Source organism: Pelecanus crispus, chromosome 1 (assembly GCF_030463565.1).
Source record: "Pelecanus crispus isolate bPelCri1 chromosome 1, bPelCri1.pri, whole genome shotgun sequence".
Taxonomy (NCBI): domain Eukaryota; kingdom Metazoa; phylum Chordata; class Aves; order Pelecaniformes; family Pelecanidae; genus Pelecanus; species Pelecanus crispus.
Window position 1 is genome coordinate 161616657 of NC_134643.1, and position 16137 is coordinate 161632793.

The following is a 16137-nucleotide window of genomic DNA, read 5'->3' on the forward strand; positions in this document are numbered from 1 at the left end:
TAGACTAGACATTAGAAAGAAATTTTTTACAATGAAGGTGGTGAAGCACTGGAACAGGTTGCCCAGAGAGGTGGTAGAGGCCCCATCCCTGGAAACATTCAAGGTCAGGTTGGACGGGGCTGTGAGCAACCTGATCTGGTTAAAGCTGTCCCTGGTCACTGCAGGGGGGTTGGGCTAGATGACCTCTAAAGGTCCCTTCCAACCCAAAGCATTCTATGATTCTATGATTCTATGACTCTATGTACAATTGTATTTTTTCCGAAAGATAGGCAAGCAGAAAGGGGAAGCCTTTCCTCTGAAACTTTTAGCTGTACAAAAAGAAAAAAGTAGTTCAACATTAATAAGTACCTTCTTTATCATCATGACGTATGATTGCATCCTGTATCATATCAGCAAGATTAAAACGAACTCGATGATTCTTCCCATGTTTCAGTTTTTTTACGTAGCCCTCCCGTTTCTGGAAAGCTTTTTCTCGTTCGTAATATGCCTTTATTTGGTCACAGCGCATCCGCTTCACCAGCCGCTGTCGCTGGCCGAGAGGGAGGGACTCCAGCAAGCACTGCTCAATTTCCATCTCATGGGACCGAAAAACATTACATAGCTGGAAACAGCCTGTGAGAAATTAAAGAAAAACACATTTAGATCATACAACAGCATGTTTTCAAATGTGCCATGAAACCCCCACCATTTTTTTGTTTTCCTTTCTAACCATGCATAAGTCTATCATGTGAGCTCCTCCTACTTGACCAATGCTGACTATAGAGAGTATGTATCATTATCATGTACTTTTTGGAAATAACACATAACTCATTCCATTAAATCACCGATGCATTTTTTAAAAGCTAACTCAGTTCCTGTAAACAAATGTAAATAGAAAGAGGTCTAACAGTTCAAATGTGAGATGGGCAAAATATATAAATAATCCAATATAATTCAAGTGGCTCGCATTGGCTTACAAACAGGAGACTACTATGCAGAGAAATGGCAGTCTGATACCCATGCTTCCTTTTTATTCATTTTCATCTTGCTTTAGGTTAGCAAATTCCTGCTATTCAGTGGAATGAAAAATCATCATATCATAATTATAATGAGTTCATTAGCATGCAGTGGATACTCAGGCAGCTATCTATTAAAAACATCAAAGTAATTTCAGATTCCTAACTATGTGTATGACTTTTTTTTTGCATTGTATAGAGCCATCCAAATGGAATCTTCTAATGAAACTGTCAGATACTGCAATCTTTGTGTAGAAACCAACCACAAATTTGTCTTTGATTCAGTTAATCCTAACATTCATAGCATTACCTTTGTCAGATTCTTCTTTTGTTGTTACTGTTAAATCTGGTATTTTTACTGACAGTGATATTCTCTTCCAGTATGTTCTCTTTTCCACTGAGAGTGAAGACTGTAAGAGACTACTTGCTGCTAGTTGCTTTTCAGGGGACAGTTCTGTTACAAAAGGAGACTAGTGGATTGTCAGATAATTTTATTGCCCGAGTCCTTGGATGTGAATTCACATATTCCATATCAACGATGTACCCACTAACCTACCCTAAGACCATTTGATGTGGTGGCTGGAGACCACCCAACCACTTCTGATTCTCATGTTCTACTTTATATATATATTTAAATTTTCTTCATATGGGATTTAGATGCCCAAATTTGTAATTTCTAAGGACTGTCAGCAGCCCAAATGAGAGAGGTTTTCTCTCCTTAGTTTGATGGAAGAGCTTTTGAAGGGGATATAGACTCAAGTCACCTTGGGCAGTTAAGAAATACCAAAATTAAGCGTTACTGTACAATTTTAATTAGGCCTGCTTTTGTCTATTTATTTTGCCAGATCTATAATTACATCATCAAAAGACCCCTACCTCATTCAGGGCACTAGCTGAGTAGTGCTGACCGAATGACCACTTTGTTTTCTCCTTGTTGCTTGATATATGTCTAATCTACTGAATACCATTCAAACCTTGCTCTGAAGGCCTAATTAATAATTTCCTGACAGGCTTTTGTAAAGCTCACATCATCATAGCATATAAATGATTCACAGATATTGATTTATTTTCATTAAAAAGGAGGGATAAAGGGGCATTCTTATCTACATTGTCTACTGAAGAACTGAAAGACAATGGTTTTCTTTTTAAATCACTAATTTTGTATGTCCAATCCAAGAATTCTATATGCTTTTCTTCAAGTTTTTTGTTTTGCTTTAAAGGCATAGTATTCTATAAACTATTATGTATCATAATACCATAATAAAATACTATCAAAGTGATAGTCCTAGGTCTGCATGTCAATCACTCTATAAACTATATTACATATTTATATGTTATATTATTTTATATTATATATTGTATTTTATTATATATTCTATTATATATTATATGTAGTTACTATGAATTAGAACCCATGGTGTCAAACCAGACTCCCCAAAATTGAGGAGCATACATTTCTGCAAAAAGTGCCCAGAGTGTCTTGTTGAGAAACTCCATGACACAAGCAGGCACAGAATACAATTCTACAGGTCAAGTGTAGTCAGCTTATATTAACATAGGCTACCCTTTTCCTCTCTATAATTTCTGTTCCTTTCTTAGCATGCCCCTCTAGTTAAAAGAAAATGAGTTGTCAAACTAAAAAATTGGAAACAAGTATTGCCTTGCATTAAGCCAAAACACAAACCCTTTCTTTTTGCATGTCAAAAGCCAACAGCTCCTTCTATATAAAACATTTTCCATTTGACCCTAAATTATATGTTTCATTTCTGAGCACATGTTGGAAAAGACAAGGAAATGAAAGGGTAGCTCCATAACGCTGCAGAAGATGTAACTTTATTCCCCACCTCCCTCCCAGTGTTCAGAGCATTCAAACAGGAGACCTGCACTCAGACCATCCTGAGCCCGAGGCAGTTTGCAACTGCATCCCCTTTCTGTCACGATAGGACTGGGGAATGAGCAAATGTCAAATCTTCCCTATTAGAATTGTTCTGCTTTGTATAAAATATTTCAGTGCCCATGCCCTAAATCTACCCAGTGTTTTTGGCTTGTAAGACTCTAAGCTTACTCCCTAACACTTCTGAGTATAGTGCCTGCCAGCCCAGCCCACAGCCTCAGAGGGAAATCCAGCTTGCTGTATTAAACTTTTTTTGACAATGCAGCTAAGAGTCCAGCTGTACAAGAGTTTTACCTCTACTCTGTTCCTTCCTTCTCTTTTATGAAGGGAAGAAGGAGCAGCCATGCACTTGAGCTCTGACAGGCTACAGCTGAGGTTGCTGTCTATATCTTGAAAACTCAGCTGAGGTTAGAATTGTTGCTGTTGCCTAGTCTTAGCTGTAAATCAGTGTTGTTTGCTGACAACAGACTTTAACTGTATCTTTGCTTTTCCTCAGCTTAGCTCATGTGCAGCCTCCGCTCTTAGGAGGAACTGGTAGTGTTTGCTGCCACATCGCAACTGAGACTGGTGCAAGCCGTAGGACGCCTTTGCTGTCAGTGTCCTTCTCCTCCAGGGTGAGAAATCAAACAATTTATCTTAATGTCTTGGTCAAACAGAGCACAGCAAAGATGAGCACATACAGCCAGATTCCAGTTTCAGGAAGGATGTGGCTGTCTCAGGGTCTTCTGTCTCTCCATTGGGATGACTTTCAGCTGGCATGAGTGCCTGTCTATTTGTTCCATACAGAACAGTGCTTGACTGCCAGAACTGGCCCCACATAGTGGTTTCCAGTGTGTGGCTGGAGTCAAACAATTCAGGCAGATTGAGAAGGGGACTCTTAATCCACTTGGGCACTGGTCTCAGCTGAGAATTAATGAGTTGCAGATGGGATTTTTTTCTCTCAGCACATCTGGAACCTGATACATCTCGGATGAGATCAGTATTTGACCATAGATACAATAGCTTCAGGTCAGCAGCCTCATTAGGTTAAGCCTGGATTAAACAACTTAGTATAGATGCAAACAAAGCAAACTCTCTGAATTAATCTTTCAGGTGCTCATCTTTAAGGCATAAAACATTCAGTCCCAGTTTTAGAACCAGACAAATCTCTGCTCTAACTGTGGTAGCCTAGTGAGCACGGGGAACTGCCAACAGCATAAGAGGCAGATCTTTCTGACTATCACCCCAAGAGAGTTGGATTCAAACCCAGAAGGGTTAAAGACATGCTTCTGGAGGAAATTCTGGGGATGGCTTAATGCCACATTGAGCAGGGGGTTAATCACCAACATCAGATCAGATAATCATGTCTTGTCTAGCAGAGTCTTGAAAACCTGCATCAATGCATTCTCCAGGTTCTCTGGATAAGCTGTTGCAGTGCTGCATTGCCTTTTCCCAAAAACGCCTTGTGTTTTTTTGCTGGCCATTACCCCTGGTTACTACTGTCACTACTGAGAAGAGTTCAAATTTGTCATTTCTGTAATTATCCTGGTAGCCTTCTGCTGCCCTCACTCCACTTTCTCCATGTCCATCTTACACTGGGGTGACCAAAACTACATACATACTTGCAGGTGCAGCTTCACTAGCCCCAGGTAGAAGCGAACAATGACTTCCCTCAGTCTGTTGGCCATACTCCTCTTAATATATAGTCCACTATGTGGTTTGCCTTATTTACAACCAGCGTGCAGGGCTGGCTTGTGTCTGCTGTAACTCCTGCATCCTCTTCAGCAGGGCATGCCGCTCAAGCCAGTCAGTTCCCAGCCTGTACCAATGCATAGGGTCAGTCTGTCTCAGGCATGAAAATATGCACTTCCCCTGTTGAACTGCCCAAAGTTTCTGTTGGCCCAATCCTCAGGATTAAGCTCTACCATTTAAAGAATGTCAACCACTCTGTCCTAATGTAGCCTTGCCAACAGCATCAAAGGCTTCAGCTGTAAAGAAAACCTCCAGGAAAATATAGCTGCTAAAATCCATAACTTTATTAGGCGGATGTAAACTGTTACTGTTTAGAGACTGACAAGTCAGCTACAGCCAGGCTCGAAAGAGAAGCTATTAAGCCTCCTAAAGGGTAATGTGCAGCAGGTCTGTCCATCCTTTTCCCTTCTGTTCATCCTTTTCCCTATATGAAAGAAGCAGCACAAACCATCACACTGAACTTGTACAAGAACCTTGTATGGGACCCATTCAAATAGCAGAAGATATATGGAACACATGATCTCAGACAGAGCTGGTTTTGAGAATGCTAGTCAGGAGGCAATGTGGTAACATGAGAAAAGGTTTGTGGGTAGGGAGAGGGGCTGCCTACTGAATCAATTTGCATAAGAGTTTATATCTCATTGCATAAGATATATATGAAGACTATTTCATGTATTCTTGCTTCAGTGTATGAGAAATTACAGTTATGTACAGTGATTCAATAAGGTCGCTGTAACTGTCATGGTATATTGCACTGGATAACTCATTAGTGGTGTCTCCATCAAAACACTGAGAAAGCTTACTGGGGTATTATTTATTTAATGAGATGCCCTGGACCAAAACGGCTAGAATAAACATGATTGCTGGTATATATCTGGTTTTAAGGTCTGCATCTTCTGTATAAACACACAATATGAAAACCTTTATGAAACACTGAAGTATCAAACCCAGAGATTCTTTTACTATATCACATATAGTATATAACACATAGATTCTTTTACTATAGCACAGGACAAAGGAAGTCACTACCACTGTAACTAACTGGAAAAAAAAGTGTTTCAAGGATGCTTGCTAGTGTAGAGCTGCTTCGCTGACTGGATCCACCCTGAACCACTAGAAAGAGAAGAATCATTGCTACAAAACAACCTGTTCATAAAATTGTAGCAATTTGCTCACAATTGGACAGAGTGCCAATTGCATTACAGCACAAATTATGAGCTTGATCCTGCTTGTACGAACAAGAGATTTCTGTGTAAAGAGGAACTGCTTGCTTTGAATTGTCACCAGTTCTCACTGTGAAGGTGAGAGAAGGAATATTTTGTGGCACTACAAGCATCAGATCCTGAACAACATGAAGAGTTTGGGAAGGGTGATGGGATATAAACAGAGAGGAAGAATATGATTACTACAGGCATTTTCTTCCATGTCCTGCAGGTTATTTGTGCCCAAGTAACTTATGATATGTAGGAACATTTTTGCCGTACCTCTTTTCAGAAACCATATTGATACAGATTTCCTTTATATTTCCGTTTCTTATGGCTTTATGTCATTTAACTTTAGTCACTTGCTCTGGCATTTAAATTGGGAGTCTACTAATCCTAAAAAATTGGACCTTAGATGGTAATTCCAATTGCCTGGAGGTGATTATGTTCCTATCTGATCTGGATCACATGTCAGGAGGCAATTCCAGAATGTGAAGCTGAATGCCTATATACATGATCACACAGGTACTACAAAAAACTTTGCCACTGTGCTCATACATATTGTACTTTGACTTTTCATGTGATATAAATATTTGCTGTTGTGATTATGAGAAGTAAGTACTCCTGGACCCTGGAAATAGTGTGCTTTGCAAAGTATGGCAAGTTAAAAAACTTGTCTCTTCATTAAAGGCACACACAGAAACAAACTATAGACACTGCTTAATGCAGCAAGCATCTCAGATAAGGTGACACAGAATTATGGTGCATAATGCTTAAAACTACAAATTTTCAAATGCTAGGACACATGCTTACTTTTATTTATGTAAACATTCATGTTGATTTTGATGATATTTTAAACAATGAATAAGTTTCAAGGTGTTTGAAGGACTACGGTCTGTAGAGTATAGCAACAAAATGTAGAAGGCTTGAATTACATGGAAAAATGCAAATCTGAGATTCTGGGAATGTATCTGTTTGAGACTGCTACCTAAACAATATTCTTTAAGCATCTTGATCTCCTTAAAGGAAAAAGGGTGAAAAACCTTCTGAAACATACTCTGTGTTTATCTTGGGTCCTCTGACACTTCATCTCCAATCTTGGTCTGTTCTTGCTAAAGGTATGGTATCAGCCCCTCTCCATAACTACACTTAAACACCTATATTCTAATTTAGATACCTGAAATTGTCCTGAATTTCAGAAAGACAAAATATTTGAAAATTTCAACACTTTCAGTGAACTGTTGAATAAATTAGCATTCATTAAATAACAAAAAAACCCACCCACATTTTATAAATACTGTACTGTTACATGACACTTTTAAAGCTGGCTAGCTAAACATATTCACAGTACTAAAAAAGATATGTGGGAAAAGCATGCAGTGAGCAGCAAGTGCTTTGGCACTTACAGATGCAGATACACGGATGGTGCAAATCAGTGCAGTGTCATCCAGTTCAAAAAGCTGCATTAATTTACACCCCATGTTTCATAACAGAAATCAGACCAGAAACTAGAGCATTGACCCTTTCAGTAATGCACTTTGCTGTTAAACATAATGACTTTACTATACTTGATGATTTTCTGTTACCAACAATGCATATTATTTACATTTATTATATTAAATTAGAAATAATAATTTATTAGTATTTGTGCAGCTGAACCAAATTCTGTATGAAATCAGCAATACAAATACAATAGCTTAACTGAAGTTATGGTGTCTAGACCGCAGATCAATGCATTTTTTAGAGGTGCCCTCTTCAGAAATCAAAAGTTGTTATGTGTCATCTACTGATCTTCCAGTTTCAAAAAGAAATACTTCTTACCCACAGAAGGGGCTAGATCAGTTTAAATCCATCTGAAATTGCAATGTTAAGGTCAGTATCAAAATACTTGGTTTTGAAAATCCTTTGTTCAGCACAGAGAAAATTACTTACCATTTGAACAGCCTCTCCATTACATTTATTAAGTTGTAACTGAAGCGTGGTGCTTGTAACCACTCAGCCAGATTTTAATGGCTAAAGCATTTTCATCAGGTCAGCAGTGCTCTGCTCACTGTAGTGATGGGCTTATTCCTTTTCTTTTTTCCTGGTTCCCCTCCCCACCCCACAAGCAGATAATCATGGGGGAGCAGTATAAATGTAAACTATTTACCTTGTAAAGAATGTAAAGATTTCAATTAATGCCAAGTCTTCTGAGAATAAATTATATTGCAGTAAAGAAGCTGACGTGCTTCTGTTCTTGGCTTCACAGAGGTTTTTTCAGTGTAATTACAAAGTTAGGGCTCTTAAACGACACAATATACAAAGCTTCCTCTTTTTCTGCTTAACACCCAACTCTGTCTTTGCTGAAGAGCAATCCTGAGCACGTTCAAGTAACTATCCTCTTATAAAACCCTATTCCTGTATGCTGCTCTTCAAGAGCCTTTTGATGTGACTAGACTGGTAAGCAGGAACTGCAATCAATTTCCAGCGTGATACCAAAGAAAAGTTACTTATCAGACACTATTAATCAAATCTACAGGCTTTCTAATAGACTCTATTATCTATCCATCAGCAATTCAGTGATGTTACAATGGCATGCTCTAAAAATTTATTATATTTAATTCGAAGAATCAACCAGTTTGGGATCTTGCCTTCATAGTGATAGAAGAGAGCCTGAAGAGTAACGAATCAAATATAATAGAGGGCTCTGCATTGTCATTTGTGATTTGTGTCATGTAGCTCTCTGTAACATATGGATATTTTACATTCTATGTAAGAGTCATTAACTGTGTGCCAGCCTATTCAATAAACGCAGCCAAACTGCCCGCCCCTGCATTGGCCTTCTGTGCAATAAAACACAGGTTTCAGATACATACGTAAGGGGTTCTTCCCATTTTTCAGAAAAAAATATCATTACAATTTTCTTTTGCCTGCCTTGAGGCACAGGGAACTCACAGGTCTGAACGGTCTGAGAGGATACCCCAGAGCAGTAGTCCTCATCTGTGGATCACATCCAGAAACTACATGAATGCAAGCAAAATGAACAGACTTGATCTGCTTGAGCTCATACTGTTTGTTTTGGAAAAGCTGTCTCCATATCCTCTCTACTGCTGTCATCATTCTATACTCCCTTGGAGAATAAGACAAAGGTGCAGTCTGGATTCCCACAAACCACAGCATACCTCAGGTAGCTTCTCCTGCAAACATCAGAACCTTTTGTAAAACAAACTAAAACATCATTGTCTGCTCTGAAGCACTGGAGCTTCCAACTGAAAAGACTGCATACTCTCGGAGATGAGCAAAACACATTAACCCATTCATCTCTTCTCATAGAATATTCCAGATAATTGAGCTTTTAGGAGATTAAAATCTGTCCTCAAGCTGGATACAGGGCTGTATTGTAGCATCTCCAAATAATGATTCTCCAGACAATAGGCTGAAACACTACCTACTGCTCTTCTGGACTTTACGGAAGGCTTTTGAGCAATTGGTCCATGAAACTTGGGATCCAGTATCCCCTTACCAAAAAGAAAAAAAAAAAAAAAGTTGATTTTGGATACCTCTATTCTAGTACATAAAAGAAAGGCAGAAAGCAATCTCTGGCTTGCCAGTTAAGTGTTATGTACTGGCTCATGTTCACACGGTGAAGGTTCATGCAGAACAAATGAAACATATCTAGACTGCATAGCACATGGTCCTGGTTCTCCTGTGGTTATCATGCTGTGCTGTTATGCTGTAAGACATAATTATCTTTTTTTGTGGCTTCTGAATTTCACAATGTCTGAAGTGGGGACTGCACTGCAACATAGCAGAAAGGAATTTTACAACATAAAAACAAAGGTGTTTGTATATGTTCTAGTAAGTAGTAGGAGAGTATGTGTAGGCAGGGAACAGTGTTTGAGGTTACAGAGGCTTTTGAAATAGATGGAAGATTGGGCAGGGCATAGAGCACATAATCTTGGGAGTTTCATCTGCCCTGTCTATTGGGAGAGGTCTCTAGATACTCTCTGTAGCCTTTGCCATAGAGAGGGCTAGTTGGAACTGTTCAAAACTGAGCCAGTGAGCTAAATAACAATCCTGTAGACCACTGGAGGTCCGATGCCTTTCCCTCTATTTTACAAAATGTAGACAGATCCTTTGAAGTTTTTTGTGAATGCTGTCTAGCCACCTTATTTTTCTTTCTGCTTGTAGCAAGGTAAGTAGTGCAAAGGGCAATTCTGCATGGCAATGCATTTCACCCAAGGAAGAAGGAACTTAGTTGCAGTAGGCGTTATTTGCAGTAGGCTTAAATTTCCTTGCAACATACTTGAGACTACTTGGTATCCTCTGTGACAAGAAATTCAATGGTTATTAAGCTAACCTTGATACCCACATGGTAGAAAAGCACATTATCTAACCATAATGAAATAGTACAACATTCCTAGGCAATGTAGTACAAAACACTGCTCACTTGTTTGAATAAACTGTGTCACGATTAACCTGTTTTCAAAATATTTTCTTTAAAATGGGTAACAGGTTTAGAAATTATGATGGGAAGAAAAACTAAAAGATGCACACACATACCAGTAACATAATCACACAGACTTTGTTTCCTTAGGAAAATCAAAGCAAAATATGCTTATATGTTTCCAAAAGATTACCAATATTATTCCTAAAACAGCTACATTTTTTAAAAGAAATATTTTAAGTCCCCATGTCAGGATCCAAAGAGCGAGTTTAAAGTAATCAGAAAACAACAGTCATCTTATTTAAACTGCTTGCACTAACACATTTTTTAAGATATATCTATATATAGGCAAGTTAGAAGAAAGACTAAATTGGCTGCTTGAGCTAACCCTTATAATCTTTTGTTCAGTTTTGGATCTGTGAATTTATGTCACTCATTATTTGGTGTTTCCAGAAGCAAGCAATGTATATTTATTAGATTAATATAGAGCACTTAATAAGGTTTGTCTCTTGCAAAGCCTTTGAGAAAATAACATCAACATATTTGGTCAACATATTTGGTCATATTTTAATAATACAAATTGCTATAAATCAGACCAACAGCAAGTAAAACTCAAGAAGCTCTAAATCAGAAGGCACAATGAGAACAAAGAAGATCCGGGCTTGACAAATGACAATAAAAAAGATAAGAAGTAAGAGAAGTCCTCTAGAAAAAAAAAACATCTCCTTTAAGTCCTTGCATAGACCTGGCTGTCTTTATTTGACTGCAAAGCAAAACTTATGAAGTTGCAACTAAGCTGTGAAGATAAATGTTATTTCCTTACAGTGAAGTAAATGGAGATGTAATAATACATTCATCTCTAGTCCACACTTTCAGATATAGGATAGAGAGGAAGGGAGGATGTGCATCTGGGAACAGATGCACTGGAAAATTCTTCCTGCCATCACAGTGTAATATAAAGGGCTTGTTACACAGACCAAGGACACTCAGATCACAACAAGCGATGAAAAACACTAAGACTGTTGCCAATACTTGTAAATCTGCAACTTTGAAGGGTGAATTAACACATAGGTGCACAGTGAGAGGAAGCCAAAATTACAGTTGCTATGCCTCAAAGGTACTGAGAAAGCTGAACAGCAGCAGAAACAACCAACTGTTTTACTGTAAATTAATGTCTGAACAAAGAAACAAAAAATCAGATTGTTTCAAAACCTGGGGCAGTTCTTTCATCACCGACATTCTCAGATATCCCTATTTAGGCTGCAAATATGCCAGGGATCAAGAGGCATACAGCCTATGAGAATTACAGAAAACACAGGCAAAAAAAACATAAATCAAAATTTGCAAAAGCCTGCATCCAGCAAATTTAGTAAAAAAAAAAAAAAAAAAAAAGGTAGATGTGGATCAAGACAAAAAGGATATTCAGTATCATACATCACAGATAGTCAAAAGCCAAAAGGGAAACACTGGTTCATAGATGTAACCATAAGGACTGGCAAACACACAGGAAAGGAAATCCTGTGCCAAGAAGACTGTGGTTCTACACGCAATCTAATCATTTACAGAGATTACTGTAAAGTAAAAGCAGATGGAAAACTAGTTTACAGTACAGTGGAGCTAACAAAAAATCTGCAGCAAAGCTAATATATAGCCCTTTGGTCACTGTTCAGTGTACATCAAGGGACTGCCATCTCAGTTTTCAAATAGCAAGAGGATTGGAAACAGGCCCTCCTCCTTTCTGCAGAAAGACAACTTATCTGGAATATTGCATTCAATTCTAGACAGTCAAATTGAAGCAGTTCAAAAGAAACTACCACAAATGGTTCTGGTGCCTGAGGGACTGATTTATGAGGAAAGATGAAAAGAATTAAATATGCATAGCTTAGCTAAGCAGTGACTAAGGAGAGACAAGTTAACAGAAATTTGAAGGGTGAAATGGAAAAAGAAAGGTTATATAGCATAAAAAGGAAGGGAATTTGGAACAATAAAATGAATTTAATATAGTGTAAATTTAGGCAGAGTACCAAGATAAAAATAACACACATGGATGAGATTAACAGGTAAGACCGCAAGATTCCTTGTTTGGTAGACTGGGTGGATAACCACACAAAAGCATTAATGTGGGCACAGCAGTCCAATGTCTTTTACACTCAGGGCAGCTCACTCACTGAGCTCTGGCACCTCCAGATGGCCCTGCAAAGTTCTGCAAAGACAACCTTCCGGTAAAGTGCAGAAGCAACCCAGGAGAATTTCTGGTATGTAGAGCTACACCATTGGCATCTAAAAGACTTCTCTCCCTTGTGCTGGGGGGATAGTTATTGGGTATGTCCTAGGTAAGCCTGAGCTATGGAATATATATATAGAAGAGCAAGGACAGTTGCTAGTCTGAGCTGGATCTTCATGGACAAGTGAAAATGAAATGTCAGCTGTCCTGACAACAGAGTTTACAATAGTCTGTTAAGGTCACCTTCCACATCTACCATCTAGCATTATACTCGTGGTCACATAATACTATAGCACAGCTATATGCGCATATATAAGAAAAGTGCAGAGAATCACTATCATACTTGCTTGTGAACATGCATAGCAATATCACTTCTGGGTTAAGGTAAAATGGGGAAATCTGATTGATCGTTTGTCTGAGGAAGAGGAATAAGAACAAGAAAAAGAAGAGGAAGAAGAGGTGGACAGGGGAAAAGCAACAGATGTCATCTATTTGGATTTCTGTAAAGTCTTCGACACAGTCCCCCACAACATCCTTCTCTCTAAATTGGAGAGATATGGGTTTGATGGGTGGACTGTTCGATGGATAAGGAATTGGCTGGATGGTCACATCCAGAGGGTTGTGGTCAACCGCTCGATGTCCACATGGAGACCGGTGACAAGTGGGGTCCCTCAGGGGTCCGTACTGGGATGGGTGCTATTTAACAGCTTCATCAATGACATAGACAGTGGGATTGAGTGCAGCCTCAGCAAGTTTGCAGATGACACCAAGTTGAGTGGTGCCGTTGACACACCAGGAGGATGAGATGTCATCCAGAGGGACCTGAACAAGCTGGAGAGGTGGGCCTCTGTGAACCTCATGAGGTTCAACAAGGCCAAGTGCAAGGTCCTGCACCTGGGATGGGGCAACCCCTCGAAATCAATACAGGCTGGGGGATGAAGGGATTGAGAGCAGCCCTGCCGAGAAGGACTTGGGGGTACTGGTGGATGAAAAGCTGGACATGAGCCAGCAATGTGCACTCGCAGCCCAGAAAGCCAACCATATCCTGGGCTGCATCAAAAGCAGCGTGGCCAGCAGGTCGAGGGAGGGGATTCTGCCCCTCTGCTCTGCTCTCATGAGACCCCACCTGGAGTGCTGCATCCAGCTCTGGGGCCCTCAGCACAAGAAGGACATGGACCTGCTGGAGCGGGTCCAGAGGAGGGCCACAAAAATGATCCGAGGGCTGGAGCACCTCTCCTATGAGGCCAGGCTGAGAGAGTTGGGGTTGTTCAGCCTGGAGAAGAGAAGGCTGCGAAGAGACCTTATTGCGGCCTTTCAGTACTTAAAGGGGGCATACAGGAAAGATGGGGAGAATCTTTTTAGCAAGGCCTGTTGTGACAGAACAAGGAATAATGGATTTAAACTGAAGAAGGGTAGATTTAGACTGGATATAAGGAAGAATCTTTTTACAATGAGAGTGGTGAAGCACTGGAACAGGTTGCCCAGAGAGGTAGTGGAGGCTCCATATCTAGAAACCTTCAAGGGCAGGTTGGATGGGGCTCTCAGCAACCTGATCTAGTTAAAGCTGTCCCTGGTCACTGCAGGGGGGTTGGGCTAGATGACCTCTAAAGGTCCCTTCCAACCCAAAGCATTCTATGACTCCACGATTCTGTGATAAGAAGAAGAAACTGAACAGCTTTATCTTATCTAACAAAATGAAAAAACATGGTGTCAATGGATGGGCTCCTAGTCTACATGAAACTTCGAGTTCCTTCACTGAGGAAATAACTAGACAAACATAAAAAATGCTTCAAAGCCATTGAAGAAACTGAAGTAGAAATCAAACAGAAATTATTATTGTAGCTCCAACATTACTGCTTACAAGACACAGAAAGTGTCTCCCAAAGACAAAATAATTCTATATTTGTTGGTGATTAGGAGGAATTAAGGATGTCATTTAGATTGTCTTAAGAGCTTTACTTTTCACATACTGCTTCTGTAACCAACATTATTAGTACTGCAGCTAACAAAATCAAATAATTGTGTCCAAAGCAAAGCATCTGAAAAACAAGGTATTCATTTCATCTGCAGTCTGAATATAAAATTTCTCCTGTTTCACATGAACTGAGTGCTGAGTAAGGGATACATTGTTTTCACGTATTTTCTTAGAGCCTTCTGCAATAAGCTACCTAAAGACAATAATACTACTCTTTCCACAAAGACTGAAAAAAGGGGAAATTTCTACATGCCTGCCTCCCTCCTTCCCTCCCCTCAGCTCAGATGTCAACATTTATACAACTTTTACAGGAAAAAGCCTTGATTCCTTACATAGTAAAAGGATCCCATTTGAAAGCCATTGATTAGCTTTCAAAATACGACCTTAATAAATCACTCCATTTTCTGTAGATGTATTTACAAGGTCCCATATATGTTTTATATGTCATATTTCATAATAGGATTTGCACTGAATGGGACCACAGCAGGATTCCACCAGCCTGAGGTGGTATGGCCCAGATCTATTGCCTGCCTATATGCTCTGAATATCACTTCGATCTCTTCTGAAAAGTCATACTGCATAGAGATACATTCTGTACAGCCAAAGATGTCAGACTCCATGTTTTCGTGCTTCCCATGAATAACATTTTCTGGTTTAAAGTCAACTATGAAGTAAAAGAGAGTAAAGCACACTTCCAAGTGGAAACCCTACAGGAATGTATGTATTCTAGCTGGGTAAAAAGCTAGTAATAAACAACTAAATGCTCTTCCTCTTCTGCGTTGTTCCCTCCTCCCCACACTCCTTGCCAGTTCCCATTCTTACTGGCCAAAAAGAGTTTAAAATGGACTACATCCCTGCTCTCTGATTCACTTTACAGATGGGGGGAACTTGCCAGGGACAGTTGTCTTTCAGTGTACAAGAATGGCACTGGCAAGGAAAACAGATTTGGCGATACTAGTTCCATTTGTGTTTCTGCAGGTTACAACAGATTGACCCATGTCATCTGTTAGCTGAGGGTATGTCCAGTAGTCCAAATACTAGAACTTGAAGACTTCTTTTAGCAGGTCTTATTTTGCTGTTGTTTGCACTGAAGGCAGTTGCTTGAAAGCAAACAAATGGAAAATACACTTTTTAATAAACAACCAAACATTATTTTTTTAAAATTAGTGGTGCTCCTTTATGACATATTAAAAACTTTGCATTGGGACAACTCTTTATTTGTTCCCAGTCAAACTAAACTTCTGTTGACTTAATTGATTTCCATTTGTTTAAGAACAAAATAGATTTACTTCAACTTAAAATTTTATTTGTTTTAAAATAACTATATTTATACTGTGGCAATTTTGATGCAGGTGGTAATTTCATTATCTACAAATATTTTCTCTTTGGTTTTACAACTTACCAACAGTGCAAAATTTACCATGACACAGTATATTAATTTCTCTGAAATGAGAAAGGAAAGGAACTGTGATTATTTGGAGCAAGAAGTTAGTTCAGGAGTGAAAATATGTTCCTTAGCCTCAAAATTTTCAGAAACTTTGTGAGGAAAAGTGGCTGTAATGGTACAATTTCACATGCGGAAGTAGAGCGGTTTGGGTTTGGGTTTTTTTTTTCTGTTCTCTGTTCTTGCAGCAATCTTCTCAAAAATGTAATAGCAGAATTCTGAAGCTTCATGCATGCTGTGCCAATA

General features: G+C 39.2%; 1 protein-coding gene across 1 annotated transcript in view; it reads right to left on the minus strand.

Moving 5' to 3' along the window:
* MYO16 (myosin XVI) overlaps positions 1-604 on the minus strand; it is a 315002-nt gene extending 314398 nt beyond the window's left edge. Inside the window, exon 1 of the mRNA XM_075719324.1 lies at positions 349-604. Coding sequence (XP_075575439.1) covers positions 349-574 — 226 coding nt within the window. The 5' untranslated portion in view covers positions 575-604. The remainder of the gene's footprint in view (positions 1-348) is intronic.
* Between the last annotated feature and the right edge of the window lie 15533 nt (positions 605-16137).